Source organism: Misgurnus anguillicaudatus, unplaced genomic scaffold, assembly GCF_027580225.2.
Source record: "Misgurnus anguillicaudatus unplaced genomic scaffold, ASM2758022v2 HiC_scaffold_31, whole genome shotgun sequence".
In the NCBI taxonomy this organism is placed as follows: Eukaryota; Metazoa; Chordata; class Actinopteri; order Cypriniformes; family Cobitidae; genus Misgurnus; species Misgurnus anguillicaudatus.
This window is the reverse complement of record NW_027395281.1, coordinates 4,578,996-4,606,325: the sequence shown is the minus strand read 5'-3', so window position 1 is coordinate 4,606,325 and position 27,330 is coordinate 4,578,996. Positions and strand designations below refer to the sequence as shown.

Sequence of the window (27,330 nt, the reverse complement as noted above, 5' to 3'; positions counted from 1 at the left end):
GACTCATTACCACATCATTAACTCTAGCCACAGCTTTCAAGTCATTGGCTCTCTATATACAGTGGGTACGGAAAGTATTCAGACCCTTTCAATGTTTCACTCTTTGTTTCATTGCAGCCTTTTGCTTAAATCAAAAAAGTTCATTTTATTTCTCATTAATGTACAGTCAGCACCCCATCTCGACAGAGAAATCAGACATGTAGAAATTTTTGCAAACGTATTAAAAAAGAAAAACTGAAATATCACATGGTCATAAGTGTTCAGACCCTTTGCTGTGATGGTTCTAGTCCTTCATTGGAGTGTTTAATTAACTGATTGAACTTGATTAGGAAAGGCACACACCTGTCTATAAGACCTTACAGCTCACAGTGCATGTCAAAAAGTGCATGTTTTGTGAAACTTGTGTTTGCATCCTATTCCTAACATAACAGTAAGCTTCAACTATAAGAGAATAAAAAAAATTCAAACAGTAATAATAATGAATAGCACTGACTGTATTTTTCATTGAATAGATTCTTTCATTGTAAACTGAAGTGTTTCTCATAAACATAAAGACTAATTGTTTGTACAGTAATGGTCATGTACAGTTATGCCTGTTATTGTTGTCGATCTTCTGTTATTCTTTACTGTATTTTTCTCTATTCATGTACAGTTGTGTTCAGATCTGTGATGTCATGGATCTGCTGTCAATCAAACGTGAGACAAGTAAATATTTCCCACAGCAAATACAGTACAGGATAATACTTGGGTAAAATAAATTAAATCAACTAAGTGTCTGTTATTTTACATTGTCATTATCAAAAATATGTAATAAAATTATGTTTTTTTTTTCCATATGAAAGAAAAAGTTCCTCTACACACCGGTGTTACTAATATACAAACAGATGATCTGATGACACTGTGGAGGTTTAAAGGTAAAATTCCTCATTGGTATTAAACTCTTATCAACCTCACTGTCTACGGAGAAAACGGCTTATACTGTTTAGCCTCAAGCTGTAAGGAAAACATCAGGATTGCAAACAACCCAGTCTGAAAGACCTATACAAAAGCCTGAGTGTGTTACTTGTTGTGTCACGAGGGGGCTTCAGTGACGTCATCTGCAACAGTAGAACAGTCAGCACCAACATCATTACATCATCTACTGCCAGCCACACAGATAAAATACATACATTGTTGTGAGTGTGCTTGATTGTGAGACTTTAAGCCCTTAATTAATAAAACAGAAACAATGAACAAACTTTAAGATACTGATTAAAAGTAATATTTTGTGTTTGGCTTTTATCTTTGATCATTTAATTAATTAATATAAGAGAGGTACACTCTTAAAAATAAACGTCCTACAAAAGGTTGTGAAGCATCGTGAATGTTATGTTTAAAACGATCACATTAGCGACACCCTATGATGGGATTTTGCTATCGGGGGTCATTTGGGGACACTTTCAAATAGTGTGACGCAACTCAGCATCCTTTAGAGACGTCACGTGACTGCTTGATCTGTACAGTGCAGCATTATCATCACTGATCCACAGACAATGAGTACAGAATAGACAAACATCAACATGTCGGATTATTTATTACTCTTCAGTTTTTCTTTGCTTCTGGCTGGTGAGTAAGATTTATTTTATTGCTTACAGATTTCATATTGATTCAATGCACGTTTCTCTTTTATCACAATGCATATACTTGTATCGCCAAACTATTATTATTATTATTTGCAAACAGTGATGATAAGAGTAATATTATGCAGCATGTTTATCCTGTAAGAGTGTTGTTTTGCAAACTGTGCATGTATTTTCACAGCAGGTCTCTTGCGTCTGAAGGAAAACGTTGCGCATCTCTTTTATTGTCTCTCGTGTGCGCATTTAAACACATGTGTCGCTGTTTTAGCAGTGTACAATCATAATTAAGAATAACCACTAAACGGTATTCTGTTTAAAAGTCTATGGTGGTGTAAAGAGTGAGTGTTTTTCAGAGTCTGTGTGTTTTGGGTGCGGCTCATATAACGGAGTTCTCTCATCTTTTCATTTGTCAGACATTGATCAACTCCACAATAATATAAATACAAATATATTGATAACTTTATAACGTGTTTTGTTCTTTACCTCGTTCTTTACCCATGTTTTAAACACTTTCGGTTTCATTGATCTGCACCGGAAACGCATAAAAAACGCTTTTACACTCAATTCCTGGATCCCAGCTAGAAATAAAAAGTTCTAAGAACGTTCCCTGAAAGTTCCCGAATGTTCCCAAAAACATTCTGCCAACGTTAAAAGCGGCTAGTTTTTTTAAGTTCTAGGAACGTTTCTGTTGTCTGAACGTTAGAGTAATGTTGCATTTTACCATTTTAAACGTTATGACAATGTCATGTTTTAATGTTCACACAATGTTTAAAACAACAACTGTTTATTATATTGACTTGTTTGATTGTTATGTAAATGATAGAGAAACATTGCATTTTATTATTTTATAAAACATTATTTCTGTATGCAGTAAATATATTGCTGTAGAAAACTCAATTCACTTACTAGGTTTAGATGTTGATGTTTCATTTTAAGTCACCCTTATTGTGATTCATGTTTGTTTTAGTTGGTCTCTTGACACTTGACTTTTTGCCTACTAGGTATTTCCTGGTTGTGTTAACTTTGTGGTAATGCACCACATTTGTTATGAAAAGTTATTAGTGTATTTCTGTGGTTGTTGGTACATAATGGTAAAGATCATCACCTAGTTCATTTACTAATCAAAAGTTTATTTTCTGTCAATAATGTATATTAGATCCAACTCTTTCACAGCAGTTTGTCATTAAGGCGTTTTAGAAACTTTGGACAAAAATATCTGCTGTATAGTTGGGATGCCCAAACATCAAGAATCAGACTATGAATCTCAACCATGGTGACAATTAAAATTGTTAAAAAAATCCTTATTTATCCATGCTGCAGTGCATGCTGGGAGTCCTGAATGAGATTTGTAATTTGTTAATACCCAGCATGCATTGCAGCATGAAGTTTTTAATTTAATTGTCACCATGATTGAGATTCATAGTCTGATTCTTGATGTTTGTGTATCCCAATTATACAGCAGATATATTTGTCCAAAGTTTCTAAAACTCCTTAATGACAAACTGCTGTGAAAGTGCTGGATCTCATTTACATTTTTGACAGAAAATAAAGTTTTGATTAGTAAATTAATTAGGTGATGATCTTCACCATTATGTACCAACAACCGCAGAATAACACTATTAACTTGGCATGTTCATAACAAATGTGGTGCATTAACACAAAGTTAACACAACCAGGAAAAAACTAGCAAGCAAAAAGTCAAGTGTCAAGAGACCAACTAAAACAAACACGAATCACAATAAGGGTGACTTAAAATGAAACAAACATCAACATCTAAACCTAGTAAGTGAATTGAGTTTTCTACAGCAATATATTTACTGCATACAGAAATAATGTTTTCTAAAATAATAAAATGCAATGTTTCTCTATCATTTACATAACAATTAAACAAGTCAATATAATAAACAGCTGTTGATTTAAACATTGTTTGAACATTAAAACATGACATTGTCATAACGTTTAAAATGGTAAAATGTAACATTACTCTAACGTTCAGACAACAGAAACGTTCCTAGAACTTAAAAAAAACTAGCCGCTTTTAACGTCGGCAGAATGTTTTTGGGAACATTCGGGAACTTCTAGGGAACGTTCTTAGAACTTTTTATTTCTAACTGGGATGTCTTAAAATGCTGACATCCTTGTATTAAAAACCTTTCACTAACCGCACTACAGACATTGCATAATCGGACACTCACTGCAATATAAACTTTTAAAGGGAACATTTCACAAGACTTTCCTAGGTATTACGACCCGCAATGCACTGCGTAATTATACAGAATTTACATCGTACCTACAGAATGTTCTTATATGTATAAGGGAACAATATGTTAAGTTGGGGTAATAAAGGGGTGAGAACATGGACAATTATAAACTATTTATACTCTTAGTATTTCATAACTACAGGTTAGCCTACCTATTGTCCCAGGCCAACATTGTAACGTGAGGCTCATGTGGGCCCAATATGGGCTTCCTATGTGGGCCTATATGGGTTTGTCCATGGGTTTCACTATGGCTCCACCTGGGCTAGCTCATGTGGGTTTGATATAGAAACTGAGTGGGGCTTATGTGGGGCCCAGCTGGGAAACTTACATAAGATCCACATTGCCTCACCTATGAAGCCCACATGTTATTTACCAGGGCCCATGGGTTTTTAATGGGTACTGGACTGGATTATTATGTAATAATTATACCATTAATGCTTAATTGTAATTTACTTAATATATTCATTTAAATAATATTTTTTATTAAAATTGATAACTGATAAAAGCAAAATAATTTTAGTTCAGTAAATATCTGTTTTCAGCGTTAATATTAAACAGTTCATTCATCTATAACATCACAAAACATGAAGGAGGTGCAATATGAGAAATCAAATAAAAAACTGTAAAGGTTCAATGTATCAAAATACTTTATTGTCATTTTATTACACTTTCAACGCTAAAATAATCATCAACATTTAAAAACTGCTAATGCAGATAATGACTAACAATTTAACATAACACTTAAAATAAGAATTGAAAGCAATCAAACTCTTAAAATACTTGAGACTCAAAAAAAAAACAAAAAAAAAAAAACATTGCTCACTGTTCTGGAGATGGTCTTAATTCTGATCATCAATTAATCTTTGCTCAACAGTTTTATGAAGAACTTCCAAATCATCCACAGCAAAACTCACTGTCCTTGCACGTTTGCTTTGATTCATTGATGTGCAGTACGTGAACTTGCACCGTAGTTTTACATTTTCTAAAAAACATAAGTGTCAAAAAATTAATGACAAATTTGGACAAGGCATTATTGCTAGGTACCAGTCAGGGTCCTAGAGGGGCAGAATTGCTCATGACGCACAGTTGAAATAGCACGTCAGACTCAAAGGCTGCGTCTGAAAACTTAGGCAACTTAGGTTTACATTAAAATACCAATAGGAACCATACGCTTTTACCATTAAAACCACTACACTGTAATGTGTTTTGGGCCATATTCCATTAGAACCAATACAATTCCCAAAAAAACCAATAGAATTTCTGTGATGGTGTCTATTGTTTTTTTTTTAGCAGGGTAGAAAATAAATGCGTAGTGATGTCATTTCTGGATGACGTCCGGAACCGGTTCACGGAAATTAATCGGACTTTGCATCACTAGTGAGCAGGTCATAATGACGTCTCCTTATATGAAACACCCGACTCCACTAATCAGGCTCCTTCCAGAATTATTGAAACATTTCTTTAATTAACACACTAACAAACTGATTAACTTTCTGACATTTCCCTCATTCTCAGCTGTGCAAATTAAAATAAAATTAATAATTGATAAATTTATAAGCAGGTGAACATTATAAATATCACAATTAAATGTCAAAAATAATGAATTATTTTAAATGTTTTTTACTGATCAAATCATATCTGTTATATTATTTGCTCTTTGTATAAAAGTGACAATCAACCAAAAGTTATTATTTCATGATTTTAAATGCATTTCAAGCATAAAATTATTTTGCTCACATATGCCACGAGGGCCCCACTTTATCACCCCACATGGGCAAACCTATATGGGGCCCACATAGGGAAACCCACATATATTGCCCATGTGAAGCCCATGCCCCACATGTAACACATGCTGCCCAGATAGGACCTACGTGGGGCCCACCTATCAATGTTGACTGGGGTATAATATTACGTGGTATGTATGATTGACTTACGTCTATGGAAAATTTTTTGTTATAATTTTATTTAGATTTTTTTCATATTCGCTACTTACCTGATGAAAGTGTGTAGTCGATGTAACATATTGTATGTGTTATACATATATAAGTAATAAGGACATCTAGTGGTCATCTGATACAATGACATCCAGAGTCACATGTGTATGTTTGATTACTCAAAGTGAGTTGAATAAAGTTAGGTGACGTAGCAGCAGCTTGTGTTCGTTTGTCTGTATAAAGAACAGAACAGTCGATGAGCCACTTGGGTAAATAAAATATAACAAGACATCACTTTTATTTCTGTATAAATTGTATTATAATTGCAAAAGTGCAGCTGATTTAATTTGATTATCTGTGTTTTAAGGCAAGTGCAATAAAAAATAACAACTCTTTGATCTGTATATGTAGGTAGGAGTTACCAGGTAACTAACTCTTACATTTGCGGAGTGTAAATTAAAGTGGTGCTTTGTTTACCTCTTGTTATAAATTTAGTAGGGTAAATACCATAGACATAAACAATATTGTAATCTTTATTTTAACCCTTTAATACCTAACCCAAGTAATAATGGACAGAAGTCTTTATTAGGCCCTTTAACAAATAATTTGCAAGTATGTTTTTTTGTTCAGATCATATTTGATACTTTGGGTATTACACACAATATTTGTTTATATCATATTTGATACTTTGGGCAATTTATGTTCTAGCTAAAGTTTTATTTTATTTATTTGTTTGTTTATTTAACAGGGACAATATACACTAAGCATTGTTACACAGAGACAACCTATGCCGTGTACATAGGGCATATAGCATAAAAGCTAGTTTGCAGTCCTTGTCCGTGGTTAGGCTTTCACATAAAATCAAGACAACCAAATGAAAAACAAGTCATCACAATCATCACAAAAAACAAAATAACTACACACACGCACGCACGCACGCACGCACGCACGCACGCACGCACGCACGCACGCACGCACGCACGCACACACACACACACACACACACACACACACACACACACACACACACAGTGTTGTACATTTTGTCATACCTACTATAAGCCCATATGCAACTTCATACAAAGCCATAAACAATAAAGTTGTAAATCAACCTGCATACAGAAAGAAGATGTAAACTAACCCAGCCTGAATAAGCCAGTGGTATGTACACAGCAAAATCCCCGGTGTTAAATACACACTGTGGTTGTATATATAATCCACTCCCAGATGGGTGTGTATAAAGACTGGTGTTAAAATTTAACACTGAAGCAGTGTTGAAGTTAATGAGATAATGAAGTGATGATTAAGACATTAATGGTGAACACCTGCTGGTCATTCTGTGTCAAATCAACCTTAATTTTAGAATTTTCCCTGTCTTTAATTTTTTTATTTTGATGACTCTTTTTCTGGATAAAGTAATACTAAAATAATGCAGAAAGACAAAATATTTCAATGTAATAGATGAAATCCCCACAGTTAAATAAACACTATCATCATCTCTGTTTGAAAACAAAAATTACAACTTGCTTGCAGAGTTACATGGATAAGTTTAACTTCGATACAACTGCTGTAAATCTGGTTAATAAAGTTAGTCACCATTGCTCCGATTAGTGTTTCCTTTAGTTGGGTACTTGGGTCTTAAAGTTTAGTGTTAGTTTTTTTCTGCTCATTGTGGCAGTGTGTTTATAAAACACATCTATTAAAGCAGAGAAAGATGAGAGAAATGAAGTCTTAAACTGTTACAATGTTAATTACTATGAAAACATAAGTGTTGTGATTCAATGTTCTCATACAAAAAAATAATCACTGTATATAAGTGTATAATTTTATATTTGGTCCACCCCATGAAATCCATATAGCCTTAAGAGTTAATATTTTTCACCGAAATCTAATCTGTGGTGTCAGTCAGACACACTGAGACATCAACAATCAGCCTATAAAACACAATCATGGTGACAATCAACAACAAAGCTTCATGCCGCAATGCATGCTGGGTACCAGGATTGTATAAAACTCATTCATAACTCCCATCATGCATTGTGACATGACAAAATTGTGCAAATTTCTTACCATTTACTGTCACCCTTGTTGAGATTTGTATCAGAAGTTATGATGTCTCTCTTAAGCAAAAAAAAAAAAAAAAAAACTAAAGCATTACAGCAGTCTTATTCAGAACAGTGTCTTTCATAGAGCATGTTTGTATTTGCATTGTTGTCTTTATCATTTATTTGTGATCAAATGTTTTAATGATTGGTAAACAATAAAATTAATAACCAATCACAGATGCTATGAAAAGTTTTCCCTCTACATCAAGCAATGAACAAGCAGTCTTAATAAAACAATGTTACAATTGCTAAAAGTGGAAAATCAGTTTAGTGAAGGTTAAAGGAAGAATGCCTAACTAAAGGAAACGTTAATCACAATAATGGTGACTTCAAATGAACCCATAACAAACAAAAACTTATTAATGTGATACATTCTGTGATTACATCACGTCTGAAAGAAGATTTGTCTACTAAATCACGTGTGTGGATGCTGGAATAGTTGAGCACTTGTATTTTGTTCTGACAGTTGTTTAGAAGTTAAACTTATCATCCCGGTTTAGAAAATAACGCTGCAAGTTATAATTTTAGTTTTTTTAACAGAGATGATGATAGAGAGGCAAACGTGAAAGATTGCAGCTTTTGGAGTCATACACCCAACAATGTTCATTTAATACTGGGGATTTCGCTGTATTCATCTATTGCATTTTGTCTTTCTTCAAAATGTTAGTATTACTTTCTCCAAAAATAAATCCAGGAAAATTTAGTTAATTTGACACAGAATGACCAGCAGGTGTTCACCATTAATGTCTTAATCATCACTTCATTATCTCATTAACTTCAACACTGCTTCAGTGTTAAATTTTAACACCAGTCTTTATACACACCCATCTGGGAGTGGATTATATATACACCCACAGTGTTTATTTAACACCGGGGATTTTGCTGTGTACTCAATGTTCACATTGCTGTTAAGATTTCAGCCATTGTTTTAGCTTTGTGGAGAAAACTGCTGATTGCAGCTTTTAATATTCCACAGATGTGAAGCTTTCATTGAATATAGTCTAGTAGCCAGCCCATAGAGCCCCATTGTGAACCCGGAAATGTTGAGTACACCAAAGTTTTATTGCATGAATGGGAAGTATAGGTCCCCAACATACAGAAACTGCCGGATGCTAATTTGCATATGTTGAGCAATTTGCATAATTAGCATAATTAGCAATATTAGCTTAATTGTCCATTTTGGTCACATATTTTGCACTGTATGGCCAATTTCTAAAATATGTAAGTGGTTTTAGAGGTTTTAGAGGATTCTGATTTCATTTCTGCCACTTTCAGACTTCAAAATGGTAATTCTATAACAGATTTGGATTAATTTAGACACTTTTTTATTAATTCCGAACAAAATTTTAGGTTATTTTTATGGTAAACACTATATTCTCACATTTCAGAATCACAAGAACTCATGTTTACATTTCTTGAGGTCTGGTCATGTTTTTATGCAAATAAGCTGTTGCAGTGAGCTGTTGTATATACAATAAGTATGTTGTGAAGCAAAGGAGCATAGTCTATTTTAAAAGTCGAAATTATCCTTGCCGATATTTTTATATTCTTATATCATATTTATGTTTTCACATTAAGATAAAAGGTTATAATGAGTTATAGTGACAGTTTTGTTCAGTACATTGTGAATTTCTATTCAGATCCATTTTGTGAGTGAATCTGGTGTTCAAAAATTAGTTACCATTATTAAAAAAAATTGTATTCTTTTTTTAAATTCAGACTTCTTGTGATTTGATCAGAAATGGATTAAAAACATTTGATATTCAGTGTTCTTGCTGCTTTCTCAAGTTGTTGTGTAGTATTAATTTAACCATTTGGATCTAGGTTTAAAGGACAAGTTCGGTATTTTACACTTAAAGCCCTGTTTTCAGATTGTTTATGATGAAATAGAACGGTTTTGGCTGAAATTTCGACATATGCAGCTGCCCTGAGAATTTTTGGGTGTTTGTTGTTTCACCTCACACCTCTACAATGGGTTTAATGGTGCACTGGAACAATCCTTTCTAAAATGCATTAAACTTTCATTTACAAAGACGTGAAACTCAGCGAGTGGTCAGGGGTGTTCACTGATATGCTCACACAAAAATCGCTGCAAAAGATGCTATTTCACTATTTCATCATAAACAATCTGAAAACAGGGCTTTAAGTGTAAAATACCGAACTTGTCCTTTAAGTACTTTCAAAACAAAGAGAAACGTTTTGATCAAGTCGAAATGTCAGGAAAGAAGTGTCTGTTTGCACCATGCAGTGGCAAAAATAGCGACTTTAAAATATCTTTACAATCAGAGGAACTCTGTAACCTTGGATGGAGCCCGTATGAAATTTACCGAAAGCGCAAAAGGCCCCCAGCAGTGAAAGCACTACCTCCTACAGAACGTAATATGCGCCTTCATGGAAGACGTGCCCACCTACAGGTGCTACTATGAGAATCAGCTGACCAGCCTGATCCACCGGTTGTGGATATCACCTTGTTTGGATGGGACAAGAAGATGGGTCTAAAGGAAGGAGAGGAACTACTTATGCCCACACAGGATTCAAGTCCAGTTGCTCCTCCTGCTTTGTTAGATGTTGTCAGCTGTGGTTTCAAAGCTGTGTTGAAACCTTGTACATCAGCAAAGTGCAGCTGTGTAGCTGCAGGTCTGGGCTGTACCAGTTATTGTTCTTGCAAAGGCAATGATGGTATATACTGCAACATCCTTACACAACACCAAGAACACAAAGAAAGAGATGAAGGGTCTGGAGAAGATGATGACAGAACAGAAGAGAATAGTGAAGATGATGAGGCTGCCTTTTTATTAATTGTGAGGCATAGCAGTTTGCCTGAAGGTGGTAGCCAGTGTGTGCTTTGTGTGGTGCGGAGGTAAGGCCCTCTTGGTTAGCCTTCCGTCTGGCGGGCTGACCCGGGTTGCCCAGACTCAGTTTTAACTCTTCCGTTTGGTGGAGTTTTAACTGGGTCCTCGTTTGATTTTGCGACTTGCGGACCAACCTGGAAAGCACATCTGCTATTCTGGCATGGCCCTAGTGACTTGCGGGGCCTGTCTTGTATGGCATGTATATGTTGTATATTTACATGTTTGCCTTGGTGCAGAGGTGAAGCCCTCTTGGTTAGCCTTGCGTTTGGCGAGCTGACCCGGGTTGCCCAGACTCAGTTTTAACTCTTGCGTCTGGCGAAGTTTTAGTTTACCCGATTACCATGTATCATACAGTTCCAGGATCCAAATTATGTCAAATACCCGCATTGCTTTTTCATCCAGAAATGCATAACATTCAGCCTAACAAAGATTCATTGTTTATCCAAAAAGCTATTTTGAATCTTCAAAAGTGTCAGGAGGGGATTTAGCCTCACTATGAATCAACATTTATAAGTGCACTCATGATTCTGAAATGTTAGATTATTTTATTTACCATAAAATAACCTAAAATTATGACTGAAAGTAATAAAAATTTGAATAAATAAATCAAAATATGTAATAAAATTAGCTCTTTAAAATCTGAAAATGCCAGAAATGAAATCAGCATCATCTAAAACCTCTAAAACCACTCACATATTGTAGAAATTGGCCATTTAGTGCAAAATATGTGGTCAAAATGGACGATTAAGCTAATATTGCTAATTATGCAAATTATGCAAATTGCTCAACATATGCAAATTAGCATCCGGTAGTTTCTGTATGCTGGGGACCCATACTTCACATTTCTGCAATAAAACTTTGGTGTACTCAACATTTCCGGGTTCACCTAGTTGGCTACTAGACTAATAGGATGATTGACCCCCAGTAGTTTTGTATCTCCGAACTCCTTTGCCACTTATTACCCCTCTGGTCTTTGCCCCATCACTACTGAGTATTTGTATCAACTGACAGACTATATTGGGGGCCAGGCCATGTATACATTTAACTACTATTTTAAAAAATGAAAACAGGGTTAACAACTGATTGAGAAGCTTCACCTCAAATTATTGCACAATAGGTCATATGTGATAATATCATAGTACGGTATGCACGAACATTATCATACAAAAACAGTTTTGTCTTAATATTCTTAGACATTTTTTTTTACAGTTTTTTTCGATTGCTAAACGACAGTGGGCACAACTGGAGCTACATGTGCCAAACTCTAACTACAGTCTACAATACCAAAAGTCACGTGAGCTAAACTGTACATATCACCTGCAAAACTCACTTCAAGCAACACAACTCTTAACACATGACTCAAAACCAGGGATGGACAGTATTTTAAATACATGTATTTAAAATACGTATTTGAAATACAAAATAGTATTTTGTATTTTGTATTTTAAAGCCTTTGAAAAAATGAAATGTAATTTGTATTTAAATACATTTAAGATGAGTATTTTTGTATTTTTAAAATACTCAAAATACTTTGAGCCAGTCAACCAGTCAGGGTGCTGTTTTCATGGATCAACTAGTTCAGACCAGACACCAGAGTTCAGGTAAGCAAATATATCTGTGCAGCTTTTAGTGGGCAATAATTAAAATGTTGGAGTGGGAAAAAAGCAAGAGCAATTGAATTATTAGTTGTGATGTGATTTGTGTTATTATAACTGTCGCGAAAGGAAATTCAGATTTACACTTGCACGTTGGCATGCAGTTTAATGCACGACTGAGAGAGTGTGAAACGCTGACAAATAGGCCTACACTTTTGACTTAAAGGAAAACCACTATTTTTCAATATTTTACTATGTTCTTACCTCAACTTAGACAAATTAATACATAACTATCTATTTTCAATGCATGAAGGAAGAGCACTTAGTTTGCAGGAGTGATGATGTTACTGTGCCAGAGGTTGAAGTGCTGTAAACTAAGTGCTCTTCCGCCATACAATATAGTTCTCATTTTTTATCCACTTAAAAATCACTACGTTTTATTTTGTGCCACCATACTTACGCATGTAACTACTCATGTAACAGTCTTTAAATAGGGAAAACATGGAAGTGTTTGGTGGCTTCTAAATTCTTCCCTGTTTGGGAATAAATGGGACTAGGATAAATGCTAACACATTCATGACACGCTGTGCAAAGATTAAGTGCACGTATTGAAAAAAGATAGGTATGTATTCATTCATCTAAGTTGAGGTAAGAACACAGTGAAATATTGAAAAACGGTGGTGCTTTCCTTTAAAGGCCCTTTCACACGTGACGCGGCTTTGTGCAGTCAAACCCTTGTTTACACTTTTGCAATTCGCATGGCCTGCGGGCCCCTCAGTAAACCTACAAGACTTTTATGCTTGACGTGCTCTCCGTCGTATAATTCTGTGAAATGACAGAGGGCGACTCTTGAGTAATTGTTTTCAAAACCATCAAAAAGCAGCGATGAGAGGAAGTAGTTTGCCGAATAATTTGTCAAGCACTCGTCTCGTGAGAAGTTTGTAAATACGTGGATTTCTTCACATATAAACTGATTAGGTTGTGGGTCATTTTGCCGATACATGATTTTATATATTTTATATACATGTTTTTATAAAACATCACTTTACTTGAATGGGTCTGACATGACACCTTCATAACCATGACATGACACGTGTCGTGAATATGAAGGAGATTTTATTGACGTTTATGACTACTGTCATTAAGTGTCATTTGTTCAATTATGTCATTTTTATTGCAAAGATGACATTGTTTGAGATGTCTTTGTTATGACAACTTGACATTAACCAAGACAACATAACTGACCACTTTTTACCAGTGATACAAACTGAATTTGTCATTAAAATGTTATTAAGTGTTAATACTCTGTAAAATAGTTTTATAACAGCATAATGAATATTTTTTCTTGACCTCAACTACAGTGGCACAAATATTATTTGTCATTAAGTGTTAATACTCTGTTAAATAGTTTTATAACAGCATCATGAATATTCTTCAGTTCATAATGTTTATTTGACCGAGTATTAATAATTTATAATAAATTTGACATAGTATTAACACTTAATGACATTAAAATCACAGTTTAATGTAATGTTAACCCACAAAGCTAGATAGTTTCTTAATTGTTTATGATTTATAACAAGTTGTGTTGTATTGGTTTATGTCAAGTTGTCATAACAAAGATATCTCAAACAACGAGGTATGTAAAATAAAACGAAAGTTTCTAAGCAGTTGCACAGATCTAAATGCTTTTTGGCATTCAGAAATAGACCCAGATAGATTTCAGCATAATAGGGATACTTGCACTGAATCACCAATTTCAGATGTATTTTGTGTATTTTCAAAATACAAAATACTGTATTTGTATTTAAATACATTTTTCCACACAGTATTTTGTATTTGTATTTAAATACATTTTTCAACACAGTATTTTGTATTTGTATTTGAAATACATTTCAATGTATTTATGCCCATCTCTGCTCAAAACAGCTCAGTGCAGCCAAACACTAAACACAACCCTCAATGAGATAACACACACTGTCACACACAACACACTGAGAGGAAAAACACTAACATCAAACACAAATACATGCAAAAAATACTAACTTTTCATCTTTACAGTTTCAACAATTTCAGTGACTTCATACAAAGTAATGTTTTCTTCAAATAATTATTTATTGATTGATTGATTTATCACATGATTTTTTTAGAACATCATAATTCTTTAAGGTAAATGAAAATTAGCAGTTTGCTTCAGTAGTCTGGAGTAATTTATGGAATTACAGTAATGAGAAAAAAAGGTAGAAACTAAAAGTACATACTGTAATTCAAACAAATAATTGAGGGGCTGATCGTGCCTCTCCTACCATCAGACCACTACATGCCACCCTTCTCCCTCCACAAACCCGTCTTCTTTGTTTCATTTCCAAAATTAGTCTTTCTGAGCTCTACCTATCATATTTATATAAAAAGTTATATTTTATATATATATATGACATTGGAATTTATATTTATATGAAATTGCAATCAGTACTGTTTGAAAGGCCCAAGGCTGAAATCAATTGTGTTTTGAATGTGTGGTTGACAGTTGTGACAGCAGTGTGTTAGCATTTGAACAAAGTGCTGTAAATCCACAGTGTTGTGCAGGTTGTGTTTAAAGTCATGGGATAAGTGTGTAGAGTTTTGAAAACTGTGTTCAAGCAATGAAAAATGAACTAGAGTTTGGTCCACATGAACTGCTGCTGTGCAGACTGTAGTTAGAGTTTTGCACATGTGACTCCAGTTGTGCCCACTGTCGTTTAGCAATCGAAAAAAACTGTAATATGGGCATGAAACTTAAGCTTAAATTAACCTGCTGCTAGCTGGCAACTTTCTTAAAAAACAACATTATTTGAAACGCGTTGGTCATGGTCATGTATTAACAATGCGTGCTGATCCTGCTCACATCCCTTGCAGCTGTACTCCACAGTGTATTACGTTCTTAAACTCTCCTAGTAAGAAATTTCCTCTCAGGATCATGTTCCAGGCAGACAGGCTTTTGCTTCAGCGTGAGCTGGATCTTCTGTTGTTTCATTCTGGTTTGCCATTGCATAAATTATATTTGGCTAATATGCTTGTATTTACACATGTTGCAAACTTTTATGTTACCAATCACTCTAAAAACAAACGGTGCTATATAGCACCAAAAGTGGTTCTTTGCTCATAATCATAGAAGAACCGTTTTTAGTGCCATATAGCACCGGTGAAGCACCTGTGTAGAACCATATAGTCCTATGTAGAACCATATTTGGTGCTATAGTGGTTCTATATGGCCCCTATATGGCTCTACACAGGTGCTTCACCGGTGCTATATGGCACTAAAAACGGTTCTTCTATGATTACGATCCAAAGCAACAGATTTGGTTCTATATAGCACCGTTTGTTTTTTTAGAGTGATGATAACACATAAAAATGAACAAAATAGTGTGCTGCTTTATTGTCGTTATTGTGTCATTTGAAATAAAACATTTTTAACAAGAATCAAGAATCTCAGATTGTATATACAGCACACCGTATTTACCCTATAATTTCATAGGGAAACAAAGCACCACTTTAAATTACAGCCCACAAATATTAAAGGCATATCAGTAACTTCAAAAAAAGTGATTTGCCCACTTGGCTCGTAGATATCGACTGTATATACAACGCACTTTTATCAGGTAAGTAGCAAATATGAAAAATTCACAATAAAATCATAACAAAAAAATGAATAAATAATTTCCCAATAGACTTGCCTAAGTCATACATACCACGTAATATTACAATAGGTACCCTGTAGTTATAAAATATTTAGAGTTTAAATCATTTATAACATCCCATTCCTTACCCATTTATTACCCCAAACTTAACATATTGTATACCTACAATACGTACTGTAGAGGTACTTTGTTGTAAATAAGTAAGTACGCTGTAAATTCTGTTTAATTACACAGTACATTGCGGGTCGTAATCTAAGGCGTTACCCTTTTTTAAGATGTAAAATAAATCGTTGGTGTCCCCAGAGTACGTATGTGAAGTTTTAGGTCAAAATATCCTATAAATAATTTAAAACATCTTAAAATTGACACTTTGTAGCTGTGAGTAAAAATGTGCCGTTTTTGTGTGTGTCCTTTAAAATGCAAATGAGTTGATCCCTGCATTAAATGTCAGTGTCATGGTTGGATAATGCAGATTAACTCTTTCACACCAGAGTTTTTAAGAAAAGTTGCCCACCAGCATTTTTGTGATTTTAACAAAAGTTTCACAAAATGCATGCCAGGAAAAATTTTCTTCTATAAATATATTAACATACAAATATATCAAATGAAAGAACAGACCCTCTGCTTTCAAACAAACAATAGACAAACAAACAAAACGGGAAAAAAATGTCATGCTATCTTTACTTTTTCACCTTATTTAACCACTGAAATATGGATATTTCTCTTCAAAAATAAAAAAATGAGCAAAAAGCTTTAAAATTTGCATTTTTGTAAAGGAATTTTGTGAGAGATCAGATCCAGAATGATTATCAAAACATACACGAGGTTTATAAATAATTAAATTTATAATACAATGATTTTTGCTTCAGTTTTTATAAATTGGTTAAGAGCGCCATCTAGTGAATTACAGCTTACCACAAAAACTTGTCAGGAAAGCATCTTTATCAGGTAAATATTAACTCGTAATTGACGAGATAACTCGTCATTGGCAGGGGAAGAGTTATGGGGCAGTATTGTCCCCTTCTGACATCACAAGGGGAGCCAAATTTCAATTACATATTTTTCACATGTTTGCAGAGAATGGTTTACCAAAACTAAGTTACTGGGTTGATCTTTATCACATTTTCTAGGTTGACAGAAGCACTGGGGACCCAATTATAGTACTTAAACATGGACAAAGTCAGATTTTCATATATATATATGGAGAAACTGCATTTATTAATAGACTGTATTGTGGATCACACATTTAATAAAACAGTGTTTATCTAAGTTGATCTTTTACTAAATAAAGTGTTTGTGTTTGTGTCTGCAGGTGTGTTTTCTGCTTATGTTACAGTGTCAGTGATGACAGGAGATGACGTTACCCTTAATCCTGATGCCATACATGAAATGCGGCGTTGGAAGTTTAAAGGGATTGAAATTGGAACTAATAATCAATCCAGAAACAGACCGAATGTGGATAGTCAAACTGGATCTCTCTTCATCCAGAACATCAGAACTGAAGACACTGGAGAATATAAGCTGGAGATCAAGAGAAGCAACGACAAAACATTACAGCCATTCAAAACATTCAATGTTATTCTCAATGGTAAGCAGTTTATTTGTGGTGTTCACTATATATGAAGATACAGATTGTTTTGTGTTGTCTGTCTTAGGTGTTGGACTTCATATGTGCATATTTAGTTAAAGATCATGAAAATTACTGACAGCATTTGTTTGTTCTCTGTTTGTTTGTTGTTGAAATACATCAAGTGATCACAGTTTCTGTGATGAAGGGAGATTCTTTCACTCTACCCACTGGTGTTCAAAAACAGCCAGATGATGTGAAGTGGACGTTTAATGGCAAAGACTTAACCTGTTAAAGTCCGATAAACTCGGCTGGACCCTGTGTCGGGTCCATTGATATGTCCCTTTAATTATTAAATGTTCACGTCACTCAATGACGTCATATGCGGTCTCGTTTGAAAGCGTAGAATGTCTACTTTCAGGAGAAGAGTGCACCACTTTGGCATTTATTTGACCTAAAATAACATATTTAGACTGAAATTCCTCATTTGACCAAACAATAACCATGTTATGATCATGTATGTTCACGAATATAATTATTATCCATAACGCTCAAGTACGAATATGTGCAAGTTATATGTCAAATGAAAGCTCTCATTCTACCAATTAAGGTAACACCGTTTATTTTAATAAAACATAACCACAGACCTAACTATTGACAAATAAACAACAACGTATGAACATTATAGTTCTGACAAAACAAACACAAACCTCGCATTCCCGATCGGATAACTGCTTCATGCCGTATATAAATAGCCACAAGTGCTATACATTCTGTTTCGTTAGGTTGTTTTCTTCAAAATGAGCCCATTTTACCTCTCTGGGTGGTTGTGTGTGAGAATAATCCACAGTTATGGCTAATCTTTGCCATACAAAACTTGCACCGTAAATAAAAGGTATGAAAAGTCAAACATTCTGCAGAACACTTAAACCTCCGTCTATCCAGATTAAATATAATCGCCCATTAAGATGAGACTCTGACCTTTACGTAGACGCGTCATTTGACCAGATCGGCAAATCAGAGGCTGAGATACAGCTGTGCGCAACAGGAGGCGTGTATACAAAACAACTTTAGCATATTAGCAGCATTAGTTTTAAACAAGCAAATACCGCGTGATAGACAAAGATTTTGGACGAACCGTGTGGAATTTTCACTAAAACGATGGCGTCAAAGGGAAAAGTATGGCGTTTATTCAGACCTAAAACCGAGAGATACGAGCGGCGCAGATCAGAGCACTATTCGCGCGCAGCTGGGATGAGCGCGCTCGCTCGACTCTCTCTATGCGCTCACAGCTGCACAACCTGTGCACAACACGCGCCCGCTCGATCGATCAGGATGACTTTCAGTTTTGAGACTTTGGGGGCAGGACAATGACTAATGTTCTGTAATGCTCTGTAACAATACTGACAAACAAAATTAACCATATTATGTCAAATGAAATAGAAACCACTTATTGGATACTCAAATACAGCAACATAGTAAAATTCAATGCTATTTTGACCCTAAAAGATGCAGAATGGGTGTAGCCTAAACAGAAACAGACAAAACACAAGCTCACTATAGAAAAAAACATGGACTGCTGTCTATATTTCTGTTAATCTTTATAGAGGACTATACTAAAGTTTGCTAATGCTAATTAGTCTGGACCAACTCGGTGATCTACACTGACAATGTCAATACTACCGTATTATTGCAATTATTTAAACAGGAAACAAAATATATAATACCTTAAAATTGGTGTCATTGTTTGGTTTGCATCTTATTGCATGGATCAAACAAGATCGACTATTGTTTTATGGTTTTTGTGCGTGTGAGTTTTGTGTCCGAATTAACGTCATAAATTAGATCGCCTCTCTGATGTGGACTTTGTCACTGGGACTTTGTGGCTGGGACTTGAAGTAGAAGACTCTGCATTTCATAGGCTAAGTCAGTGAATATTTCCACAATTTACCTCCTGTTTCTAGGAATAGTTGTTTTGCTTTCGATACCGCTGAAGTCAGAAACGCAATGTGCTTCTGTATTGTTTTAGTAATTCGTTAAAACTGCGCGATACATGCTACTCGGGCATAGATGTTGTTATTGTTTGTTATTTTGGACATGTTGTAAATAACAATTGTGGCTTTATATTCTAGACTGCTGTAATATGTTTTTAGAAGCGCAATGAATGAATGAAAACTGCTTTTGTGGTTTAGTGAATGGGTTGGGTTTGGAGTGCAAAGAGGCCACACCTCCAGCACCCCTCACCTCCAACCCCCTATAAATAAATGACAAAACATATTATTGGGTCTTTCTGATGTTACTATGTTATTGATAAAGTAAAAGTAAGAACATTTTGGTGGTAATGTGAGTTATAATAGCTTGTTTTTGCACTTTTGATAGGTGGGCATCTTAGAGATTTGGTTGACAAAATGGATCCCTTGAGGTGCATTAGAATAACTCTTGAACGCAACATAATAGAGTATAAAATCTTGTTTGCAGTGTTTTCTGACATCTACTAGAATCAAACAGAACTATCTGCAGGTTGCTAGTACACACAGGACCTTAGTTATACACTTTCAAAGACATCATTTAGAACAAAAAATCAAAAAGTGCCCTATGTTTTTTGTATTTACCATGAGATGAACAACACATACAGCAATGTATATTACTTTACAGCAGCGTATTATGAAATTATGAGCAGTTCCCTGTAAAATGAGACCAAAATAATGCATTTAAACCACTGTCTGTGGGTATGGGGAGCTTTCAAATTTGGGTATGCCAAATACAGGTGGAAATTACAAAAACAGGACACCTTGCTTACTTTGATATGAATTAGAATATTTCCTGAAGAAAATAAGCTAGCAAAAAGTAGTTTTTTCCACAATTTCCTGACAACCCATGGAATCAAACAAAACTATCTGCAGGTTTCTGGAGCACACATGGCCAGGGTTATACAGTTTTATATACAGACTTTAGGGAAAAAAAATCAAAAAGCGCCTATTTATTTTTTGTGTTTATTAGAGGACTGACAACACATACAACCATGTTTAGCACTTTTAACATTGTTTTATAAAATTTGAAGCGTTTTCTGTAAAATGACATCAAAATGTTACATTTACTCCACTCTATGTGTTTATGATGAGCTTTTAAATTTGGGCATGACACATTCATGTGGAAATTCAAAAAATGCCTCGTAGTGTAACAAGTTAACTGGCTCTACGATCACAAACATCAGACCCGAACAGTTTGGAGAATATAAAGGGGAAATCAACTTCAACGATTTTATTTTACACAGGACATTGAGCGTTAAACTCAACGGTGAGTGATAAAAATGTTTAGTGTGTTATTTTATGTGGGGGAGGGGTCATTTGTTAACTCCACCCCCTCCAACTGTCAGTCTGCTGCCATGTCTATTTCTGAATGAAACGCCTACTTTTCTATATCCATGCAACCAAAGTCGATCATGGCATCTGGTTTCGGGATAGTTTTCCAAAAATGAACATGACCCCATGATTTACTCACCCTCAAGCCATCTGAGATACATATCTCCATCAACTTTCAGACGAACACAATTTGAGTTACTTTAGTGAATGTCTTGGCTCTTCTACGCTTTACAACACTAGAACACAGAGTCCATCACTTTTAAGCACAAAAAAGTGCATCAATCCTTCAGAAGTAATCCACACGGCAGTAAGGGGTTAATAAAAGCCTTGATGGTATTCAGTGTACTTTTGTAAGAAAAATATGCATATTTTATGTTTCCCACAGATATGAAATATACTTGTAGCAGGTGAAAAAGGCAATCATTACCCACCGACAAAAAATGGTTTTACTATACGTGTTGTGTGACCTAACCTAATGCTTTGATTTATTGAACATTATATATTTCATAAATCCAACGACCCCAAACTCTCTTTGCAATAAACGAACGTGACACTGTTTGTCAAAACACAAGGTCTTAATACGTCTATGATTAAATCAGCCATTGCGTGTGATGTTTAGGGATCTGTTTTGGTCCATTAATTTTTTAAGGTAAAATGTGTACTAAGCACTTTCTAGTAACACACAGCAGAACCTAAGGGAATACTTCAGCATTTAAGGGTAAATACTTATTGACAGCCTTATTATTCATTAAGTGAACCCTTAGGTTTTTTTCTTGCAACCCATGTTTCATTAAGGGTACCCTTAACCTTATATCTTAAGGATTTCTTAGCTTAAGGCTTTCATGCAACTGGGCACAGGAAGAAATAAAACATCATTATTGTTAAGATAAACACGGTTTTGTACATTTTTTAAACTCTGTAAAGAAAGTTTATGAGTGATTAAGAGTAAAATCATCTGCTATCAATACTTTACATATTCTCTGAAATTCCTGTATTTTTAATATTTAGATTTCTGACATGATGATAATTTTTAGTTTAGAAACTTTGACTCTGAACTGCTGTGAATACAGTTATTCAAGTAATAAACACATTAGCATATGATCTTTATATTTGCTCTCTACAGACAGATTTGCTTATGATCAGAATACAAATCAATATTCATCATACACTGCAAAAACCCGGGAGTTAAATTAACACTGCTCAGAGTTTATATAGGTCCACTCTCCAGAGTGTTAAAAAAGTAACACCGGAGAGAGTTAAAAGCTACAATCTGTGACTTTATTCTCTCTATCACCATCTCTGTTTGAAAACTGAAATTGCATTTTACATCTTACTTGTAGAATTATTTTCTTAACTTATGTTAAGATGTTTGCTGTTTCATTTAAAGTCACCATTATTGTGATCAGTGGTTGTTTTAGTTGGACTTGACTCTTGACTATTAGCTTGTTAGTTTTTTCTAACTGCTATATCTTAGTGTGTTTAAAACATGTTGTTATAGCAAAGAAAAGGTTGTAGTGTGATTGAGTATTGATGGTTGAAACAAAATCTCAAACTTATATATTTAATGACTATTTAATGAACAGATTTATTAGTATAGTTTTCCTCCCTCATCAGAAGCCTCATTTTCTTTTAATAACAAATTACTACAGTTCAAGATGCAGAACTCTCATAGCAGTTTATCATTCTGAAGGATTTTGTTAGTGTGCACAAAAACATTAACCGCTGAACAATGTAGATGCACAGACATCAAGAATTGAAGTATGAATCTCAACAATGGTGACAAAGAAAATGGTAAAAAAGTTCATTATTTATTCATGCCGCAGTGCATTCTGGGAGTTCTGGATGAGATTTGTAATTTGTTGATACCCAGCATGCATTGCAGCACGAAGCTTTTCATTTTATTGTCACCATCATTGTGATTCATACTCTGATTCTTGATATTTGTGTGTCTACATTGTAGAGCAGTTAATTTTAAGTGTCAGTGTTTAAAAAATGGTTCAGAATGAAAAACTGCAATGAGATGGCTGGATCTCATACTACAGTATCATATTATTGACAGAAATAAATACTTCTAGTAAGAAACCACTAAATAAAATATTTTTTAATAGTGCTATTTGAAAGTATATCCTAACAACCATTATAATCATAGAAATGCACTAGTGTCTCCTCTTTGGCCACAAACACATGTTTTTAACACATGTGATTATACCAGCCAAAAAAGCTGAAAAGCTAAGACTAAGACTCAAGAGTCCAATTAAAACAACCACTAATCACAATAATGGTGACTTTAAATAAAACAGCCAACATCTTAACATAAGTTAAGAAAATAACTCTACAAGTAAGATCTAAAATGCAATTTCAGTTTTCAAACAGAGATGGTGATAGAGAGAATAAAGTCACAGATTGTAGCTTTTAACTCTCTTCGGTGTTACTTTTTTAACACTCTGGGGAGTGGACCTATATAAACTCTGAGCAGTGTTAATTTAACTCCCGGGTTTTTGCAGTGTATATGTTTATTTATTCTGGAAAATTCACTTAGAAAGGCGACTTTGAAGCAGAAACATTTGTAAAGTTTAATCTCTGTGGTTTTGTTTTGTTCTCTGTAACAGATAAAGTGGAGTCAGTATCAGGGGTCAAGGGAGGATTTGTCACTCTGAACACTGATACACAACCGCAGACAGATGATGTGATCGAGTGGAAGTTTGAAAACACTTCCATAGCTAAAGTGGACAAAAGAATCCCCTCAGATTATTTCAATAAGGAGAGATTCGGAGACAGACTGCATGTGGATTCACGTGGCTCTCTCATCATTACACAGATCAAAATGAATGAGTCTGGACAATATGATGTAAACATCACTAGCAGCAAACAGATCATTCACAAGAGATTCAGTCTTACTGTTAGTGGTGAGTATCTTGTTTTTCATATATCAGTCTCTTTAAATCTGTGATCTACATCTGAACAACATGATATGAAATCAACACAGATGTGTATTTGATTCATGGGTGAGATATTAAACTGAGGTTCTGTATTTCAGATGAATGTTACATGTAAAGATGTATACACTGGGTTGGTGTTTTTCATATCTTCTAGGTTGATAGAAGCACTGGGGCCCAATTATAACACTTAAACATGGAAATAGTCAGGGCTCGTATTTATGAAACATTATAGTGCAAAGAGTTGCTCCTAGTAACAAAATAGTAAGAAATGTGGGCGTTTATCCTTAAAATGAAAGAAAAGATCCTAGTAAAGAAGAAAGTAATTCAGAAAGCATCTTAACCTTTAAAAGAGGTCCAATATTGTTAGAAGTACATGCGAGGACTTTTAAGAGTCTTAAAAAAAATTTTAACAGCAGGAAGAGTGGACAAAACGCGAAGAGGGAGACAAAAAGTGTTGCACACAATGCATGACAGTAAGTTAATAAGACACAACACATTAGATCGTGCAGGAATCATGTTTGTGACTGATCTTATTAAAGACATGTTAACATCTCTAACACAGTACAAAAATGCCTTAGTGCCAAAAATAGAAGTAATCACTACATTAACTACAGTAACAGATTTGGTAACTGGAAAAAATGCCACTATGCAGCAGAGATAATTTGGGTCAGTTACAGATGTCTATAAGGAAAGTGATCACAAGAACACAGAACCTCTGTTTATTTCCTATAATATATGTTAAAAGTATGACATTAACAGCATGGTACATAAAAATAAAAAAGTACACCTGTAATTTTAAACTGATGGCTTATAATAGACCCTACACTTAAAAGCACTCTTTATCTTCCTTCTTGGACAACCAACCAATCAGAGTCTTCATAAGACTGTGTCATACGTAGGAACGGGGTCAGCCTCTTCACTAAGATAAAAGTTTTTGTATTTTCCTTCCTCAGAGTTGCTCTCAGATTGGACCTGAATCGCTCTTAAGCTAAGACTCCTACATAGAAGTTTATAAGATAAATAAGGAGCTCACTGAGAGGATTATAATAAGCTTCAAGAATAAGGGCCCAGGTTTTCATGATATGTCCCCTTTAAACAAGTGCTTTTCTGTCCCGGTTCGGCGTTTATTGCATGCTGCACATGAGCTGCTTCCATGCTCCGCCAATCTATTAACTAATATATTTATTAATAGTTAACTAAATGACTTTTTGGCACTAATTAACAGTTATTTCTTACGTCATTTAAATGTTTATTTACAAACTATATGTTAATATAAAAGTTAATGACATATTTAACTAATTATTATTAAACTGTGCTTCTGCCAATATGAACCACTCCTAATAGGACCCTTACAATAAAGTTGGTTAAGCTTAATTAGTATATTAGTAATATATTACTAGCAGTATGGTGGACCCTTATAATAAAGTTGGAACAGTAATTATTTATTTACAAATATTTCTTATAACATTTAATATTGATAGCAAATATTTTACAGTGGACACACTACAGGACTTGACTTGACTTGACTGACTTGACATAGCCTGTGAGTCGACTCGACTTGACTTGCCCAAGCAAAAAAATACTTGGGGCTTACTTGAGACTTGAAGGTTCAGACTTGAGACTTACTTGAGACTTGCACATGGTCCCATCTCTGGCCAATGATGATGCTCCATAGGCTTTTTGCCAGCATATATGATATAAAGCAACCCCTATGTCGCCATGACATTCAGATTTAAATATATAACCGTTTGAATTTTGTGGTGCTAGGCTGCTCATATTTGGTTGCTAGGGGTGTCACTTAATACCTCTATAAGGATCCTGAGAGACTGATTGGATGCCTGAGTAAAATGAGCCCACCCCCATGTCTCCATGTGTTTAGCAATTAATGTGACAATTTGGGAAATTTATAAAGTGAGAATGTGTTGGTTAGTGTTAGCGATGTCTCTGATTTATTGCTGAAAGACAAAGTCTGAACTTATATTTTCTTTATGGCCCATTTTGTGTGTTTTCGTACTAATATCTGGCACCTAAATATTCCAGCACCTAAACAGTGATCAAATGCCGTCATTCAGCGTCATTCAGCGTGGGCAGGTTATAGGGCTTGGGCGTCGTGACGTCATTACTTGTCATGGCGGCCATGTTGATAGCCTCCTTTACTGCTGCGCTCCATGCTGCGCTCTGTTTATAGACATACTTTCTCTCAATCGTGTGTCGTGGAATTTTAGCCGCATCAAATAATACTCACTAAGAGTCAAAGTCAAGGATCACACAGACACACTGTCGACAGAATTTTCTTTGTCTGAATTTTATATATTCTGCAGAATAGGCTCTCACCCCCATGGTGCTAGAAGTTTAAAAACCTAAGAGCCCCGATTACAAGGTTGAACACACATTTATAGTAAGATGCTGAAACATGTGTAGTCATCAGTTTCTACGTCATTTAGAAGATAAGCTTCAATTTGCCAGTGATTAAGAACATAAACAGTTAAACACAAATAGTGAAATCATAAAACGTATGTCTTGTTCTCAGTACATGATGTTTAAGTCCTTGGACATTGTACTTTGCTCAGAAGACAGAAAGAGCATAATTCTGTACGTTAGCAGAAAAACATGATCTCCATATGAATCACAATTTATGAGCTTATGATTGTAATTTAAAAATGAAAAATAGGATGAAAAATAAAACATAATAATATGAAAATAAAAGCATAATAAAAGTCCTCCACTACACGTCTGTCTTAATTTGATTAATTTGTCGTTATTTTTTCAACCATGGTAAACCGTTGCTGTATTAATAATAAAGTAACACATTAAAAATAATTTACATTAAAAATGACAGATAAGGACAAAACTTCATTATGTTTTATTTAGGGCCGGGACTTTAACGCGTTAATTAAGATTAATTAATTACACAAAAATAACGCGTTAAACATTTTTTTTTACGCATTTTAATCGCACTTATTTTTGCACCGCGGAACATTTCTCATGAGTTTCGGCGGACCGATTATACTGGAGCACCAACTAGCGTTCATGACTTCACAACAAACCACAGTGAACATGAACCAAGAGGCTGATGAGATCGCTTTGGTTGGCCCCGTGGATGGGAATTTTTTTTATAAAAAACGAACGGATGTAAGCGTCGATAAAAGCATGGTTGTGTGTAAGCTATGCAACAAGGAATTCACATATCACCGCAGCACATCGAGCATCTCAATGCAAAACATACAGCAGCTAGCGTGGACATTAGCCCGACTCCGGGCACAACGACTTATTCGGACGGGATTAGTTTTACATAGGGATGTGGGGTAAAGCAAGTTTTTATCAGAGCTTCTCTGTGATTTTAGTCCAGTCCGAATGCTCCATGTCAGTAATCATTACGGACAATGTCAGTAAAGATTACGGCGTCTTTTGCCTTCTGT

The 27,330-nt window shown here is 34.9% G+C and overlaps 1 protein-coding gene across 1 annotated transcript in view; it reads left to right on the top strand.

The window, feature by feature from the left end:
• The first annotated feature begins 1,483 nt into the window (after positions 1 to 1,483).
• Positions 1,484 to 27,330, top strand: part of LOC129453022 (muscle M-line assembly protein unc-89) — a 49,100-nt gene continuing 23,253 nt past the window's right edge. The window contains exons 1-3 of the mRNA XM_073865293.1: positions 1,484 to 1,605; positions 17,356 to 17,631; positions 23,582 to 23,878. Of these exons, the coding sequence (XP_073721394.1) occupies positions 1,560 to 1,605; positions 17,356 to 17,631; positions 23,582 to 23,878 (619 nt within the window). The 5' untranslated portion in view covers positions 1,484 to 1,559. The remainder of the gene's footprint in view (positions 1,606 to 17,355; positions 17,632 to 23,581; positions 23,879 to 27,330) is intronic.